This window comes from Balaenoptera borealis, assembly GCF_965194805.1.
Source record: "Balaenoptera borealis genome assembly, chromosome: 3".
In the NCBI taxonomy this organism is placed as follows: domain Eukaryota; kingdom Metazoa; phylum Chordata; class Mammalia; order Artiodactyla; family Balaenopteridae; genus Balaenoptera; species Balaenoptera borealis.
In genome coordinates, this window is record NC_138866.1 from 74,710,736 (window position 1) to 74,729,784 (window position 19,049).

General features: G+C 47.7%; 1 protein-coding gene and 1 long non-coding RNA gene across 2 annotated transcripts in view; one reads left to right on the top strand and one right to left on the bottom strand.

The window, feature by feature from the left end:
- LOC309625507 overlaps positions 1-19,049 on the bottom strand; it is a 95,423-nt gene that overhangs the window by 70,785 nt on the left and 5,589 nt on the right. The window contains exon 2 of the long non-coding RNA XR_014242543.1: positions 18,075-18,184. This is a non-coding gene — a long non-coding RNA (uncharacterized lncRNA). The remainder of the gene's footprint in view (positions 1-18,074; positions 18,185-19,049) is intronic.
- On the top strand, positions 277-13,459 carry SALL2 (spalt like transcription factor 2; the record flags this gene model as incomplete). Its single annotated transcript, XM_082385113.1, is given in 5 exon segments — positions 277-349; positions 8,137-8,412; positions 8,815-11,630; positions 12,261-12,425; positions 12,427-13,459. Coding segments are annotated over 5 exon segments (3,522 nt in total). The 3' UTR covers positions 12,619-13,459.

Genomic DNA, 19,049 nt, shown 5'->3' on the forward strand with positions numbered 1-19,049 from the left:
GAAGAAAAAAAAGGGGGCGTCTCCCCTTTAAAGACTTGCAGAGATTGAGAGAGAAAGAGAGAGAGAGAGAGAGTCAGGGACAGAGAATCAGAGCGCGCGCGTCTGTCTGTCTGTCTGTCTGTCCCTTGGAAGGGAGAACATCTCTGCTTCCCAGTGATTGGCACTGGGGGAGAGGCATCAGTTGGCTTCAGACCCAAGGGGGAGACCAGACCAGGTCACCCCGGTTAAGACTAAGTGAGCGTTGCCCCTCCCTGTCCCACCTCTCTCCACCCGGGAATGTCTCGGCGAAAGCAGCGGAAACCCCAACAGTTAATCTCGGACTGCGAAGGTCCCAGCGCGTCTGAGAACGGTGGGTGCCGGGGAGGGGTTGGGGGGGGGGGCCTTGAGCCCAAGCCTGTGTGGGTCAGGCCAGGGCAAGGGGAGGGCACCCGGGCCATGGGCGAAACCAGGGGGAGAACTTGGTCGCTGGGGGGTTGAAAGAGTTGAGATGCAGCGTGTAAGGAGATGACCTGTGCTGGGGAGAAGCCCCGCTTGGCTTTTCTCAGGGTTGATTATGTTTGTGTTTTCTGTGTTGTTTTTCTCTGGATGAAATGGAGTTTTCAAACTGGCTCTGTCTCCCCACCCAAGAGTTTTCTCCCCAGGTCCCCCCCTTTGCTCAATGGTCTTTGTGCCGTTGCTAAGTAACCTCCTCAGACCTGAAGACCGTCTCTTAGGGGTGGGATTTTCCCCCCTTTTCTTTCTGGAGAGTTGGGTTGCAAGAGAATGAATTGGATAAACGTGAAGGGTCCCCTGAGGGAGAAGAGAAAAAAGTTTCTCATTGTTGGGCTGAGCAGAGAACAGATCAGAGCTCCCAGAGGGAGAGAGCTAATGTCGGTCAGATGCAGCCTGGTTTGGGGTGTGTATCTGTGTCACCTGGCGTAGAAGCTAGAGGAAAGTTCTGGATGAGGGGCTTAGGTTTGTGTTTCAAGGAAAGCCAAGCTAAAAACAGTGTATGAGTTAACATACTTGTTGATACATTCATATCATTTTATGGGGATATGATCATTTGTTTAAGTAACAGATTTTCTTTATGAGGGGAGAAATTTTCATGTATTCTTATAACATTCCAATAAGTAAGAGGCAGCCAACAGAGCAACTAAAGTATTGAGAAGTGACATTGCCCAAAGTCTCAGAAACAGAGGCATAGTCAGGACAGAAACCTAGATTTCATGACATTTAGGGCTAGTGGTGCTCACTCCACCTAAACTAGGGTTTTCCAAGCTTGCTTGATTGTGGGTAGATCTGGGCTAGAGTCTGGGAATCTGTATCTTTGCAAATGTCCAGGTAATTCTTAGGATCGAGCAAGTTTGGGACAATCTGGTACGGCTACATATGTTCACACTGTGAAAGTCTGAAAGTCCTGGCTCAGGGATAAACTATTTATTTAGCAAACGGTTGATTCACCCAACAATGCAGTGTAGGATTAAGCACAAGTGTTCTGAAGGCAGACTTTCAGGATTCAAATCCTGGCTCTACCACTTGGTTAGCTGTGCGACCTTGTTGGTTTACTTTGCCTTTCTATGCCTCAGTTTCCTCATCTGTAAAATAGGGATGAATATACTAGCTACCTCATTAGGTTACTCAGTTAATACATGTTAATACACTTGGAAAAATAACTAGCATAAATAAGTGCTTAATACATGTGGCACAGTCCCTAGCATAAATAAGTACTTAATATGTATTATTTTTTTTTAAGATTTTTTTGATGTGGACCATTTTTAAAGTCTTTATTGAATTTGTTACAATATTGCTTCTGTTCTGTGTTTTGGTTTTTTGGCCGTGAGGCATGTGGGATCTTAGCTCCCCGACGAGGGATCGAATCTGCGCCCCCTGCATTGGAAGGCAAAGTCTTAACCACTGGACTGCCAGGGAAGTCTATTATTATTATTATTATTATTATTATTATTATTATTATTATTATATGTGAGTACAGTGCACTTCCTGTAAGTTCTGAAATATGACCAAAGCTCGGGAGACTCTTGGCAAACTTCAGCATTTCTTTATGAGATGTGTGCCATGAAAAGCTCTAGGATAATGTATTTGTAGTGGCTAAAACTAAAACATGGATTAAATTTACCTTTCCACCTGTTGTAAAAAAGGACTTGAGATCAAATCAGTTCACAACACGCTGCGGAACAACCTTAACAGACATATTGTGTTTTGGGTAGAACACATACCCCTCAAAGTCAGTGCTTTACTGGGATCCCACTGTGCCAATATTAAGAGGTGGCATGCTGGTGACATGCTTCCCTCCTGGGACACATTAGCCCCCCCTTAATGCTGCTGCAGGCCGGATGTTTCCTCCTCCTGCTCTACAGGAGACTTCCCCCAGAGCCTCAGAGTTGCCTTAAAGTCCTGCTCCCCTGCTGGTTAGATTGTGGAACAATGCTGAATCCCCTCCACCCCGGAGGTATCCTCTCCTCTCCCCCCTTCTCTCTTCTTCCCACATCCTCAGTTCACCCATTCCCTATACCACGGCTGAGGAAGAATCTGGGAGGGAGTCACAAGAAATCTTTCACAACTGCCCCAAGGGGATTCTCCAGCCCCTTGAACTATAGCTCCCACTTGTGGCTGTGAAAACTTGGGGGCACGGGGACGCTGCTGCAGAGCCGTCCCCATAGAAACAGCGCAGGCTTGAACTCAATGGCAGCAACAAATTTCAGTTGAAATTTTGCCTTTGAGCCATAAAAGTTAAAAACATAAATGTTAAGGAGCATGAAAGCAGTAGTAACCTTAAGAAAGATCTGCCTTCAGAATTCTCCTGGGAGACTGAAAGATCCTTGGGCTACTTGTATGACCTGGCGTGTCACTGGGTCTCGTTTGTAAGATGAGGTGGCTAATATTTGATCAAATCGAAAATTCCTTCCTGCTTTTATAAGATATATAGATAGGGTTTCTATTCATTTATGTGATCTTCAGGCTCCTGAGTTTTCCTTCTGCCCCAGGGACTGTTTCTTGTTCTGCATGCCCCAAAATTAGGTAGGGAGGGCTCTTGTTCTGGGGCTCTTACACGTGTCCTTTTACAGGTGTACCTGTGGAACTATGGGCTTCATCATGACCGTCAGCAGACATTTATTTAGTAAGCTAGGGTGCCACTAAAGTTTTCAAGAGTCTTTGCCTTCTTTTAAGCAATGTTTACCATATGTGACAAGCAAATGCTGAGCCTTTGTTGCACATTTTAAAAGCCTCATCTCTGCAGTGACCTAAGATATCACCAAGGCACAGTCCGAAAAACCTGTTTTCCCGCCCTGTTTCTGCTCAGTTTCCCTGACCAGAACACCAAAACCTACCAGAATAGTTATTGCACATAAGTGATGAGAGGGAAATAGTCTATTTACTTAAAAACTCTGGAGAGAAAAAAAATTTCTGTCTCCCCTACAGAGTCTAGAAATCTGGATTAGAGAACATAAGGGATGTGAATAGGGAAAATGTAAACTAGTACATCTGGGAAATAAAGGAAACGATCAGAAACCCAGATATTTAGTGAGAAGGAGAAACCAGGACAACAGCCAAACAGACCTAGGGGGAGAAATGGCAGTTGGCAGACAACAAGAGCAGCAAAAGGGGAAAGAAGGCAAAAATAGAGTTTTGAGGGTTCTGTTCTCTTTAAAACTGGAGGTAGAGAGCATCGCCTCTCAGGGTATTGATCCCTGAGCCTTTCAGCCCTAGGGACTCCTGGGTGAAAAAGAAAACATTTCTGAGTAGATAGAAAGTAACTCAGGGAGGGTGCAACAGAGCACTGGATAAGGAAGCAGTAAGCCTGGTTTTCAGTCCAGCTCGTACCTTGAAGCTTTGTGACCTTGGGCAGGCCCATTCTTCTGCCAGAGCTTCAGCTTTTAGTCTTTAAATAATAATACTCATTGCTAATATTTGCAGAGCATTTACTATTTGTCAGGTACTATGCTAGGCCTTTTATATATTTCCTCTTGTTTATTCCTCCCAACTCTGCTATTATTACCTCCATTAAATTTTTTAAATTTACGGTAAAATATACATAACAACATTTATCATTTTTAAGCATACAATTCAGTGGCATTAAGTATATTCACAGTGTTGTGCAGCCGCCCCCACCATCCATCTCCAGAGCTCTTTCATCTTGCAAAACTGAAACTCTATACCCATTCAACAGTAACTCCCCATTCCCTTCACCCAACACTCCCAGCCCCTGGAAATCACCCTTCTACTTTCTGTCTCTATGAATTTACCAATTCTAGGGACCTCATATAATGGAATCATACAATATTTGTCCTTTGGCGTCTGGCTTATTTCACTTAGCATAATGTTTTCAAGGCTCACCCATGTGGTAGCATGTATAAGAATTTCATTCCTTTTTGTGGCTATACCCCCATTTTTAAAAGAAATGCAAGCCTTAGAGAAATTAAGAAACTTTCCCAAGGTCACAAAGATTAGAAAGTGCTGGGACGTTAACTCAAGTCTGATTCAGGGCTGGCGCTCTCAGTAACTGTGCTTAATGAGAGGTCATATCTCTAAAGTCCCTTCCAGCTCCAAGATGGTATGAATTCCAAGTGCCATTCATACCAAGTGCCGAGTCCTTTGATATCAGAAAAACGTCCTTTAAAAAAAAACCTGTTTTTGTGTTTGATCTAAGATATTCCTATTCTGGAAACAAATATATTTTTCTCACTTAGCACCAGATGTATAAATCTTTGTGCCTGTTTGTCCACTGTGTTGCACAGGCCAAGGGTGCCTTTACTAGGTGTGGGTAGCAAAGGAGTATGTGTATGTATTTAGGAGAGAGGAGTGAGGAAGAGAAGATGAGACATTCTCCCTTAGAAGTTATCTATAGCAGCAGTTACAGAATCAACTCATAATTGTGGCCACTACCAATCTGTGTTGGTCCAACATTAAGTTTAGGCAGGGGCTTACATAGTGTGCTTGTTTCTTTAACGGCTGGATAATGCTTGAACTCTGTGTAGAACAGAGCCTTTCATTTTACAATTGGAAGTATGGCTCAAGATGCACATACCCTGGGAAGGGCAATACAGTCACTTAAATTCATAGTCAGGTGTATATCATGTCAAATTCTGTTCCTGGAAGCAGGATACAAGAGAGCCGAAGTGTAGCTGTGGTCAGAGTAGAGAGGGAACCCGACGGGAAGATTTTGCACTGAGCAACTCATTTTGCCTACGTCCGTCCTCTAATTTTGGCCGAGTTGAGCACAGGTAAGATTTGTGAGGAGCAGGGTGGAAGCTTTGATGGGGAGGGCACTCCTCTGATACGTACTGTGGGTCTCATCCTTGGTTGTACATCAGAATCACTTGAGGAGCTTTACAAACACTGATGCCTAGATCTCACCCTCAGGGAATCTGAATTAATTGGTCTAGGTTACGGCCTGGCCATTGGGGTTTTTAAAAGCTCTCCCAGTAATTCTCATGGGCAGCAAAGTTTGAGAACCTGTGTTCAGCTCTACCACCCTGCTACCCACCAATTTCTCTCTGTTCTCCCAGCCATCCTCTCCCCAGTTTAATGAGTTACCAGGTTTAGAGAGTCACTTGGTTTCCTTTTTCCTTGTCGTTTCAGCTCTTTATAAATTTAAACAAGCGTGTCCCTGTCTCAGTCCTATGTCCACCCCAGACTTTGCATGTAACCCAGGATAGCTTACCTCACCTTATCTGCTATCTAGGGACACCATTACCAGCTTAGTTTATTCCTGTGTTTATGACTTCATTCGTGTCTGCCTAAGAATCCTGCCCCCCTTTTCAGGATAGGCAGTGAGTGCAAAGTGCTGAGAAATAGAGGCTTCCTCTTACAGGTGGCTGTTGATCCGTCACCTTTCACCAGGGACTGAATTTACCTTAAAGAAGAGCCCAGATCAAATTACACATCAGAAAGCAAGTTTCATTAAAGAGCAAGAAAGGGGACAGTGTTTCCCAGGAGAAGATGAAAAGAAAAGGATTTCTTTTCTTGTCGGAAGACTTGACAAAACAGCAACTTGATATCAAATGTTCAATGCTAATTAACAAATGCTCAGTAGAAAGCTTCCATCTGATTCCCTCTCTGTTACTGAGGCCAGAGAGCAAACGTCAGGTAGGAGCCACACAGGGCCCTTTCTCTAGCTTAGGGAAGCCACACAATGTTGATGTGCTTGGGAAAGCACTGGACAGGAGTCAAAATTGTGAATGCTTGCTTCACTGAATTACTGTGTGAACTTGGAAGAGTCACTTAACCTCTCCAAGCTTCCATTTTCTTATCTGTAAAAATAAACAACATTGCGTTAAACTGTGACTTGCCTTATTGAAATAGAACCCCCTCTCCCTCATTGTCAGGGTCAGGCCTGGAAGCATGTATGTAGCTCATCTGTTTCAGAGCCATTGTCCACAGTGTTAAGGCCCTTGTGATTATCTGAAGTTTCAAAACATAATTCAGTACAATGTTTTCAATGAAAGTGGACGTTACTAATATTACATTGTTTCAGCTCCCCCCAAAAAAGACTTCCTACCCTTGATATATGCCAATGATATCAGCCTCAGAAATTAATAAGATTGCTAATTCCCTGGCAGTCCAGTGGTTAGGACTCCAGGCTTACACTGCCGAGGGCCTGGGTTCGGGGAACTAAGGTCCTGTGCAAGCTGTGCAGCTTGGCCATACATAAATAAATAAGAAATTAATAGGCAACATGAAAACATCTAATTTTAATATATATGTATTTTATTTTGATTGTTTTGCCACTGACAATATAAATTCTCTAATTCATAATATTTGGGACTCCTCCCAAAATTTAAAGTCCCATATATACATATTATTTTATCCCCACGGTATTTCTCTGATGAAGATAGCGCAGCTGCAATATTACCACTTTACAAAAGAGGAAATGGTGGCATAGCGTGGTGTGACTGAGCACCACGCCTCAATGTATCAGCCAGACAAGACTGGAACTGGGGTTAGAACGATGTGGATTTACTGATGCCTAGGCAAACCACAAAACTAAGGACTTGTGGTCATTTCCTGTAAGTAAGATAAGCTCTTCTAAGGAAGTGGGAAACCCATTAAGACTCATTTCAAGGTAGAAAGGGAATGCAGAGTACCTGGTCCAGGAGGCATCTTATCCCTACTTATCCCCTCTCTGAATAGGAGGCCACCTCTGTGCTGGTGAGCAGGTGTTAAGTCATTCCTAGGCATTCAAGCCAGGCTGGGGCTAAAAGGGGCTTTAGGCACTGAGAGGCTGCTTGGTAACTCCCTCCTGCATTTTCCCCATTGTTTCAGGAGAAGCTCCCCTCCCCCCAGGTTAGAGCTAGGTGGGCCTCTGTAGGCCTCTGCAGGCTAGCATCTCCCCAAACCCAACCGTCCTCGGTAGTGGCTGTGTTGCCAGAGAAAGACAACGGAAGAAGAAGAAGGGTAGAGAAGAGGGTACTAAATAGGAGATGGCCCCTTAAATAAGCATGAACTCTATAAATTAGGTGTGGGCTGGGTGATCTGTGGAGTAACTCGCATTCAGCTATTATTCTGGGGGAGGAGGGGCGGGGAGTAAAGGGGCTTAGTGTTACGCAGAGAGGAGTCCTGAAACGACTTCCTTGGAAATTCTACCTCGCGGCCTCCCACCCTGAGAAACTTCTTTTGTGGATGGGGTGGGGGTAGGGTGGGAATGGAGGTCAGGAAAACAGGACAAAACTTGGGGTATCTGGGGGGTACCAGATATGTATGTGTAGGTAAGGGTGGGTGTTCTGGGATCCCCCTCCCGCTCTGGCCCTCAGACCACCCTCTGGAGCCCACGTTTTCCAGGCTCAGCGGATCCTTTATCCAGAGGAAAATAAGAGAAGCCTATCGCTTTGCTCTATTGAGCAAGGCTGTGTTTCCTACTGTGCCCCCTTGAGCTTGCTGGGGGGTTAGGGGGGGAGGGGGGAGAGGGGGGCAGGTCTGGGCAAGGACATCCGGAGATGGGGGGAGCTGGCAGAGGGTAAGGAAAGGTGGACCCCCGCCATGCCCCACAGCACCTGTCACTGAGCCTCCGGAAACCCTCCCGGGCTCTGGGCTCGCTCCCCCTCTCTCCTCCTCCTCCAGCTCCCGCCTCCCTCCCCAGTAGCTCCTCCCCACAGGCTCCCCTCCCCAGCAGCTCCTCCCCCATCTCCCCTCTCCCAGCTTTCCCGTTCCAGCTCCTCCCCTCCTCCGCGTCTCCTCGCTCCCCTCCCCCTCCTCCGCCGCTCCCTGCCCCCGCCGCCGATCTCCATCTCCGCAGTCTGGGCCGCTGGGTGCAGAAGCTGCCGCAGCCCCGGCGGCCACTGCCGCCTCCCCCAATCCGGATACCCATTGTCTCCCACTCCACCTGGCCCTCCACCTCCCACACAACCATGGCGCACGAAGCCGGGAGGAGCTCTCGTCTCGGGGGGCCCTGCGGGGAGCCGGCGGAGCTCGGAGGTGCGGTAGGGCCCGGCCCGGGCAGGGGTGGGGGTGGAGGGGACGCGGGGGGCGGGGAGAGGACTTTCGGTGGACGAGATAGAAGGCACGATTCTCTGCACAGGACCCGGTCCTCACACCCAGTCCTTGCGCCCGCCAGTGGCCGGGGGGTGGGGGCGGGTGGGGGTGGGTGGGTGGAGGGGGGAGTAGCTTGTGCATGCCCGCTCCCCCTCCCTCCTGGCCCCCAGTGCTGGCGACTCTCCTGTCCAGGCGGGACAGCACTGAGCTCTAGCCTCCTGCACGGCCGGATGGTGAGCTCATCTCCCCACCCCCACTAGCGGTTACTGGGCTCGTTGTTAATTACAGCCTCTGCATACCCATCCCAACCGCACCACCCACGCTCTTTCCTTGTCTTCTCCCCAGGTGATGCTAGCGAGGAGGACCACCCCCAAGTCTGTGCCAAGTGCTGCGCACAATTCACTGACCCAGCTGAATTCCTCGCCCACCAGAACGCATGTTCTCCTGACCCCCCTGTAATGGTGATAATTGGGGGCCAGGAGAACCCCAACAACTCTTCGACCTCTTCTGAACCCCGGCCTGAGGGCCACAGCAGTCCCCAGGTCATGGAGGCCGAGCAGAGCAACCCCTCGGATTCCGGGTCCTCTGTACCCACGGATCCCACCTGGGGCCCAGAGCGGAGGGGAGAGGAGTCTTCGGGGCACTTTCTCGTAGCTGCCACAGGTACAGCAGCTGGGGGAGGTGGGGGCCTGATCTTGGCCAGCCCTAAGCTAGGAGCAACTCCATTACCTCCAGAATCCACTCCTGCACCCCCCCCTCCTCCACCTCCTCCTCCGCCCCCAGGTGTAGGCAGCGGCCACTTGAACATCCCTCTGATCTTGGAAGAGCTCCGGGTACTGCAGCAGCGGCAGATCCATCAGATGCAGATGACTGAGCAAATCTGCCGGCAGGTGCTGCTACTTGGCTCCTTAGGCCAGACAGTGGGCACCCCTTCCAGCCCCTCCGAGTTACCTGGGACAGGCGCCACCTCCTCCACCAAGCCCTTGCTCCCCCTCTTCAGCCCCATCAAGCCTGTCCAAACTGGCAAGACACTGGCGCCTTCCTCCACCTCCTCCTCCTCAGGGGCAGAAACACCCAAGCAGGCTTTCTTCCACCTTTATCATCCACTGGGGTCACAGCACCCTTTTGCTGCCGGAGGGGTCGGGCGAAGCCACAAACCCACCCCTGCCCCCTCCCCGGCCCTGTCAGGCAGCACAGATCAGCTGATTGCCTCGCCTCATCTGGCATTCCCAGGCACCACGGGACTACTGGCAGCACAGTGTCTTGGGGCAGCCCGGGGCCTCGAGGCTACTGCCTCCCCAGGGCTCCTGAAGCCAAAGAATGGAGGTGGTGAGCTGGGCTATGGGGAATTGATGGGTCCCTTGGAGAAGCCCGGTGGACGGCACAAGTGCCGCTTCTGTGCCAAAGTATTTGGCAGTGACAGTGCCCTGCAGATCCACCTGCGTTCCCACACAGGTGAGAGGCCCTATAAGTGTAATGTCTGTGGCAACCGCTTTACCACGCGTGGCAACCTCAAAGTGCATTTCCACCGGCATCGGGAGAAGTACCCGCACGTGCAGATGAACCCTCACCCGGTACCAGAGCATCTGGACTACGTCATCACCAGCAGCGGCCTGCCCTACGGTATGTCCGTGCCGCCAGAGAAGGCTGAGGAGGAGGCGGCCGTGCCAGGTGGCGGTGTGGAACGCAAGCCTCTGGTGGCCTCCACCACGGCACTCAGTGCCACAGAGAGCCTGACGCTGCTCTCCACCGGGGCAGGCACAGCCACGGCTCCTGCGCTCCCTGCTTTCAATAAGTTCGTGCTCATGAAAGCGGTAGAGCCAAAGAGTAAAGCTGATGAAAACACGCCACCCGGGAGCGAGGGCTCGGCCATCGCCGGGGTGGCAGAAAGTGGCACAGCAACCCGCATGCAGCTAAGTAAGCTGGTGACTTCGCTACCCAGCTGGGCCCTGCTCACCAACCACTTTAAGTCCACTGGTAGCTTCCCCTTTCCTTATGTGCTAGAGCCCTTGGGGGCTTCACCCTCTGAGACCTCCAAGCTGCAGCAACTGGTAGAGAAGATCGACCGTCAGGGAGCCGTGGCAGCGGCCTCTACTGCTTCGGGAGCCTCCACAACCTCTGCCCCTGCAACTTCATCCTCAGCCTCATCGGGACCTAACCAGTGTGTCATTTGTCTCCGCGTGCTGAGCTGTCCTCGAGCGCTGCGCCTGCATTACGGCCAACATGGAGGTGAGCGGCCCTTTAAGTGCAAAGTGTGTGGCAGAGCTTTCTCTACCCGGGGCAATCTGCGTGCACATTTCGTGGGCCACAAGGCTAGTCCAGCTGCCCGGGCTCAGAACTCCTGCCCCATTTGCCAGAAGAAGTTCACCAATGCTGTTACTCTGCAGCAGCATGTTCGGATGCACCTGGGGGGCCAGATCCCCAACGGTGGTACCACGCTCCCTGAAGGTGGGGGAACTGCCCAGGAGAACGGCCCTGAGCAGTCTGCAGTCTCTGGGGCGGGGAGCTTCCCGCAGCAGCCATCCCAGCAGCCATCCCCAGAAGAGGAGTTGTCCGAAGAGGACGAAGAGGACGACGAAGAAGAGGAAGACGTGACTGATGAAGATTCCCTGGCAGGGAGAGGCTCCGAGAGTGGAGGTGAGAAGGCGATATCAGTGCGTGGTGATTCAGAAGAGGCCTCCGGGGCAGAGGAGGAAGTGGGAACTGTGGTGGCAGTGGCCACAGCTGGGAAGGAGATGGACAGTAATGAGAAAACGATTCAACAGCCTTCTCTGCCGCCGCCGCCACCGCCGCCTGACAGCCTGGATCGAACGCAGCCAGTGGAGCAGGGCGGCAGTGATGTTGCAGGAGGCACAGAAGAGGGGGCCAAACCGGAGAGGAGCGCCAGCCCAGTGTCAGCGTTGGTCCTAGAAGGGGAAGGCAGCAGCCCCACCTTGGTGGAGGAGCTGAGCCTGCAGGAAGCGATGAGAAAGGAACCCGGAGAGAGCAGTAGCAGAAAGGCCTGTGAGGTGTGTGGCCAGACCTTTCCCACCCAGGCGGCTCTGGAGGAGCATCAGAAGACCCACCCCAAGGAGGGGCCGCTCTTCACTTGTGTTTTCTGCAGGCAGGGCTTTCTCGAACGGGCTACCCTCAAGAAGCATATTCTGCTGGCTCACCACCAGGTACAGCCCTTTGCCCCCCACGGCCCTCAGAATATTGCTGCTCTTTCCTTGGTCCCTGGCTGCTCACCCCCCATCACTTCCCCAGGGCTCTCCCCCTTTCCCCGGAAAGATGACCCCACGATCCCATGAGCCTGTTTTTCTGAACCTGCTGCCCCTTGACCCGGGGGGAAGAAACTGAGAGCTCTGTAGAAGGACCTCCAAGATCTATGAGCCCTTATTTGTCTATTTCTCTGAGTTCTTATATTGATGTGTCCCTAATGGCTTTTCTCTAATCCCTGAGCTTTGAAATCCTTGTGCTTACAGGGGGATGGCCCCCTGAGAAACTTTTCTTTCCTCTTCATTCATTGTACCTGAGGAAAATAGATTCTCTACAGCTTTCACATTCCCAAGAAGAACCCTCTCCACCTTCCCTGGGAATGACCCTTCTACCCTCTCCTCTCCCTTTCCCTTTGGCAGGTGCATCTGAGCACCCACATTTGGAATTATAGCCCAGCCCGAAGGGGCCAGCAGCTGTCCCTGGAGGGCCTAGGGCCACTCCTCTCTGGTGACCAGGTCAACCTGCAGGACTTCTTGTCCCAGGGCATTCCTGCCCAGCTGGTGAGGGTGGGCCCCCTGTCTTGCTGAAACCAGGACACAGCTTTCCTGTCAAGTGACCTGCCCACCAAGCCCCAGAGTTCCAGCTCCATCTCCATCTCCACTACCCCTTCAGGCCCTGCACCACCAGTGCTGTTTGGCCCAGGAACTGTGGCTGAGAAGTTGCCTCCAGCAATGGGATCCAGAGAAGCCAAGGAGAAGAGATTCCCCCCTCCTCCTCTTTTGGCCTCTGGCATCCAAGACAGTGCCTGAGAAAGCCCATCGTAGAAGAGAAGTAGCAAACTGTACATTTCTTCTCCTTCCCCCTGCTCCAGAAGGTGCCGACAGTGAAGATGCAACAATATCAGTATCTGGTGGCTCAGCCCCAGGGTGTAGGGAGAAACGAAAGGCATAGGACACTCTTCCCAGTAGTAAGGCACTAATGTGCCTTCGTCACGTTAAGGCAGAGGTGTTGGCTGGTTAATATGCCAAGATATTTTGAGCTTCTCATAGCTTTCATCCTTGCCTCTGAGTTAGGAAACAAGTGGATTTCTTGCTGAGAGGTCTCCCATGGGATGGATATTTTGGGGAAGGAAATGTGAAGTTCATATCTTTAACAAGCATTGTTGATGAGGGTTAGCTGAAGGAATAATGGAGAGTTTAGGAGGGTTGCTAAAGCATAGGGCTTGCTGAGAAGCTATGTGATTAAGAAAGGGGTGTGATGTAGGAGGGGACCTCAAACTCTTAATTGGATGGGTCGACGGGTGTCATGAATGTTCTTTTGAACTCATGGTGACTTTAGTGTGGAGCAGTGCACCATGGATCATGGGGGACTTCCTAGCACTAGTGTGCTTCTAGTTTTAGATAACTCCCTCCTCTATTCCCTGGCCCCTTGTATTTTCCTCATCTTCCTCTTTCAAGGTCCACTTCCTTCCCATTTTGCTTGTCCACGGACCGGGGCTTATGTCTTTGCCGCTGTCTGGTTCTTAGAGTCCCAGACTTTGGGAGATGAGCCCTAGGTGCTGTCCTCCCTGCCTCTCCGTTTTGTAATGAGATGTAGTATTTACTCTTAACATAGGATCATTTGGAACAGGAGCTCTGAGGAGGAGGGAGTGAGGGTTCTGCTATTGACTGACTTGAGTGATGGCTCCTCCTCCAAAGGTGTAGGCTCCAGTTTCCTAACATAGTAAAATGTGAAGAGCAGACAACGGAGATGTTAGTGTCTTTCCCTTTTCATTAAAGGTGTTTTAACCAAATATTTGTGTTTCTCCTTATTTCATGACTAAATAGCCAGCTGGGGTGTGATATGAGCATTCCCTAACATTGAGATTCCCTTCCCACCTACATCTCCTGCCAAAGCTGAACATATGGTGTTGAAATATTTAATTTGCTCAGCCTTGTCCTAAAACAACCTCCAGTGAATGTAATTTCCTTCTAGAAATGGTGTTTGTGTTCTCAAAAGGTAGGGGATTTGCTCACTGTTTACAGCCATTGTCCAGGTTTTCTCTTTGCCTAGAACCTTCCACCACCAGGCTTTTGTATTTTATTTTACTTTTTTTGTTTTGTTTTGTTTGGAGGTTGAAAGCTGTTTCTTTATCTATCTGTCCTGACCTGTAGGCCAGCCTAACTGACATCCGTTAATCTGCAGAACCAAGATGAATTCATCTTGATGATACTTGAGGTCTGATGTTATAAACAGAAAAAAAAAAATTCAACCCTAGTAATTTCTACCAACAAGATAATATAAAGGAGAATTCTTAGCAGAGGAAGTACATTGGGAGTGGGAGAATGAAATGAAGCATGTATATATATATATATATATATATTTTGTTTGTTTGTTTTGTCTCTCCACAACATGGTAAGGTTCAGATTTGACCCTTAAGACCTTGCTTTCCTAAAGAGAACATTCTCCGGAATTTTTTTTTTTTTTCGTTTGTAAGATTATATCACTGAAACCACATGCTAAAGGGATGGGACTGGTAAAATGATTTGCCTAAAGACATTCAGCCAATCAGTGGCAGAACTGGATTAAGAACCCAGGTCGGCAGAACCCCAGTCTCAGTGCTAACCACCAGTGGTCAGGAATGGTGCTTGCTTCCTGTTCCACACTAAAGACTCCTGAAGTGAGGCCGCCTGGAAGACTGCAGGGAAAAGGGGAGTAAACCTACTGGCTCGATTCAAGGTAAAGAACAGAGGTTTGATTCTAGTTGCCTCCTGGAGGCAACTTTAAACCCGTCCCGCTCTAAAGGTACTAATGAATAGGACATGGCAATCTTGTGAAGTCGGCTGGAGAAGAAAGAGCTCCTGTCTCTTTAATTCCTTACCAAAGCTTTATAAATCTGTTTTTCTTTTCAGCCTATGGAAGGGGGTAGGTCACCAATCCTTCTATTCCCTTTACCTCCCCTACCCTCATTGGACATAGATAATGCCATTTAACTAATTAAACTAGACTTGCCCTCTCTTTAGATGCCAGTTCCCATTATGGTAACAGCTGTCAGTGAGGCTTCTACTAATGGGTGCTTCCTTGGGCAGGTCAGCACTGAGCTGGACTCCCCACCCCACTCCTTCATAGCTCTACTTTATTTTCCCTTCTGTCTCCTTTTCATTCTTCTTTTTCCTCTCCTGCTTTTTATTCTTTCATTGACCTACAACTTTTATTTTTCTCTCTTCACCTTTAATTTGTTCCTCTCTTAGAGCCTTCAGTTTCTTCCTTCTTGCAGTCCCTTCCAATCCCCACCCTCAACCCCACCATTTCTTACTCTCAAGCACTTCTCATTTGATCATCCTTTTGGAAGGTGAATTAACTCTAACCTGCTGAAATGAATATGTCAAGAAATGCAGCTTGCGAAACGCTTTACCTGAAATATACATAGCGGATTCAGTTCAAACTAGATGGATAAAAAGATCACTATTATAAGCAGCAAGAGACAGCTTCTTCACTCATTCATTCAGTTAATTTTTGAGGATTTATTTTGTTTCAGAGACCAGGTGTTGGGTAGATACAAAGGTAAACAAACTTCTGCCCCTAAGGGAGCTCAGTCAAGGAAGAAGAAAAATGAAAACATATTTTTATATCATGGTAGTAAATACTGTGATAGACACAGTGGCCTGCGGGATTCCAGAAAGGGAAGTAACTAACTCATGTTACAAAGAGAGAGAAGGGGGCGGGGACGTACAGTTCTCTTACATTCAGTTTTCATAATAACCATGCTGAAATATATTAACTGAATCCATATGACAACCTAAGGACCGAGGCAGTTACCATATAAGAACCTACATAAGGTACGTCAAGTCCCCTTTGGCAGATACAGAGGTGTGCTACTTCAGAGATGTCCCTTTAAGAAAACTGGCTACCTAGCTGCAAGAAACCTGGTTAGCTGACAGCCTCCAGCTGTCCTACTGTTCTCCAAACCCCTGGCCAAAGGCTAAGCAAGGTGGTGGGTGGTACAGGGCTTAGCCATTCCCAGGGAACATGGGACTAATGAACGATTCTTGCTATGGAACTCCCCAGTGGTCTGGCAGAGGCTGTCATGTCTGCATCACTGACAGCTTGGGACAGCTCTCCCTGCCCAATCCCATTTTCTTCCCTTTTTCCTTTTACAGGTGTTACTTCCCAATAAAACTTTTGGACTCCTGACTCTCAGCATCTGCTTCTCCCAGATTTCAACCTGTGTCACCCCCAAAAAAGATTTCAATTCTATTGGCACATTTTCATCTCTCACAAATTTCTGCCCCTGGGACTCTGGATACCGTCCCTGGAACTTCTCAGTAAATCAAGGAACATCCCTCTCCTGATCCCCAAAACAAACTTAACTCACATGAGCGTTTCTCCATTGGACCCAAATTTGACTTCCCTTTACATTTCCTTGTCTTTTCTAATGTTTAATTTAACAACAGATTTACTAACCCCAATGGACACTTTGCTTTTGATCATATAATTTAAAAAAAATAAGTAAGGACAAAAGTGAAGAAAAAAAGAAATTTTGACCAAAGAACCAGTTAAGAAGTGCAGTATTTGGTCAATACTGTGGATGTTTCAGTAACCCACTGCTGTGTAACAAACCATCCAAAACCTAGTGTCTTAAACAATAATTATGTATTTGCTTGTGAGTCCATGGGTTGTCCCAACAGGCCTCAGCCAGGATGACTTGTCTATGTTCCATGTGGTGAGGGCTGAGCTCACTCAGCAGCTTCAATTCGGGCTGGAGGATCCAAGATGGCCTCACTCACCTCTGGCCCCTCGGTTGAATGACTGAAATGTTGGAGTCTCTTTCCTTAGTTTTTCATTCTCCAGGGCCTCTTTTTGACATCTTTCAATCTGTAGGATTTCTCTCTCTCTTTCTCACTCTTTTTTTCTCCCTCTCCTTCTCCCTTTCCCTCTCCCTCACTCTCTCTTCAAATGGTCTAGCTATTAGGATAACTGGACTTCCATGAAGGCCTAGGCCTCCAAGACGACAAAAGCAGAAACTTCAAGGCCTCTTAAGGCCTAGACTCTGAAACTCAAAGAATATCACTTCTGCCACTTTCTCTTGGCCAAAGCTAGTCAGAAGACCAGTTCAGATTCAAGAGGAGGGGAAACAAGCTTTACCTCTTATCGGGAAGAGTGGCAAAGACACACTGCATAAGGGCATGTGTGATGGGAGCCATTATTGTTGTGGTTAACTCTGGAGAGTCTACCACAGCAGATAGGAGGAAAAGTTAAGAAATGTAGTGCATGCAGCACTCATCTACTCACAACTAGGCTTACACTCTTTTGACTAGAAGAGGTCTGGGTGAGATTCCTTCTTCCTGTACTGCTCAGGGTTGTTGTATACAGACTGGCTAAGAGTGGCCATACAAGAAAGCAGTGGCTTTCTTTTGAGCTGAAAACTGGTCCTGAGGAGTCTAGAAAAAAATCCCTCTATAAGCAGATCATGCTAAGTGGCCCTCCTGTGCTCCTAAAATTTGCCTAATTTACTACTGTAATAATTTATCCAAAGTGATTATGAAAGCAAAGACTTCTGGGAGCTGCCCTTAATTTGGCTGACTTTCAGGAGTACCTGTACTCCTTCTTTGGCTTCCTCTGTAGGTGAGAGGAGGCCATCCAGGTCTTAGGTACCCTGAATTCTACCAGAGACTGAATCTCTTCCACTAGAAAAATCCTTCCTTTCCTAGACAAAAATGCTTATGAATTTAAGGGTTGACCTGTGGAAATCTGTCTTTAAGATGAATCAACCCCCTTCATCTTCTACAAAGCTATATCTAGTACTGTCTTTCTCTCCCAAGATTTAATTTTACTGCTATATAATTTCTATATATTTCATTTCTATGTGTTAAGAACCTTGAAAGAAACAGTGATTCAGATTTGTGAACAATTAACTCTAACAGTTCTCTAATAGAGCAATAATGGGATTATCTTACTTCAGTAATAATACATGTGTCTAAACATAGGGCCACACAGAATATATCCCAAATGAAAGTGCAAAGCATCCCTTGTCAGCTCTCTTGAGGGTAGTTGTTAGACCCAGGTTATTAAAGGAAGCAAAACCGGGCTTCCCTGGTGGCGCAGTGGTTGAGAATCTGCCTGCCAATGCAGGGGACACGGGTTCAAGCCCTGGTTTGGGAAGATCCCACATGCCGCGGAGCAACTAGGCCCATGAGCCACAATTACTGAGCCTGCACGTCTGGAGCCTGTGCTCCACAACAAGAGAGGCCGCGATAGTGAGAGGCCCGCGCACCGCAATGAAGAGTGGCCCCCATTTGCCGCAACTAGAGAAAGCCCTCGCACAGAAATGAAGACCCAACACAGCCAAAAATAAATAAATAAATAAATAAAATTAAAAACAAAACAAACAAAAAACTATTAAAAAAAAGAAAAAAAGGAAGCAAAACCTGTTAAGTAGGGTCTTCCTTGGTGGTCTGGTGATTAAGACTCAGCCTTCCACTGCAAGGGATGTGGGTTCAATCCCTGGTCACAGGTAAGTTCCATGTGCCGCCGGTTGCTGCCAAAAAAAACAAAAACAAAAAAAAAAAAAAACCTTAGGTAGAGCAGGCCCTTGGAAGTAGTGTTTTATGATCTCACATCAGCCAACTTTGCCAAGAGTATTTCGGCTGAGCAAGATGGCATTTTTTGCTTCTAATTAAGTATAATCCTGAGAATTAAATGTCCAGATATGCTCATATGAGCCCATATTCATTTCTGTGTCCTCTATCTCAATGTTCATATATAAAGGTACACATCTCAAAGGACAATGTAAATTATCTACTAGGTAAATTTAAATTCAGAAAATGATATGGAAATGGATATTTTGATCACTACTAAATCTCCACAGTACCTAGCACATAGTAGTCACTCAATAAAAATTTTCTGAATAAATTAATGAAACTGCCACATTCCAAAACACATACATCTTTCTTCTCAGTAGTCTCCCTTCATATTCACCCCTTTCTTTCCATTACTATACATAGATAGCTTCTGACTTAAAGGTCCTATCATCAAACAGTTACAATAGGCTACTAATTATTTTCCCTATCTCTAAACTTTTCTCCCCATCTCAATTCAACCAGAACACCAGATTCCCTAAAATATTCCCTATTCACAAACCTTAAAATGTTCCCTGTTGTATGCTGAATAAATTGCAAGCTCATTACTCAGGTAACATGCAACTTTTGCAATTTGGCCTCAAATATGGAAACAAATATTCTCCCAAATTCCCAAATATAATTCTCTGTGTTCCAGCAAAATTAATCTGGGTCAGCACGGCATGCATCATGCTTTTCTACATCTAGTCTAGACCTTTGCTTTTATCATGTTCTTAGCCTGGAATTCTTTCCTACAGCTTCACCTACTGAAGTACTAGCTGTCAC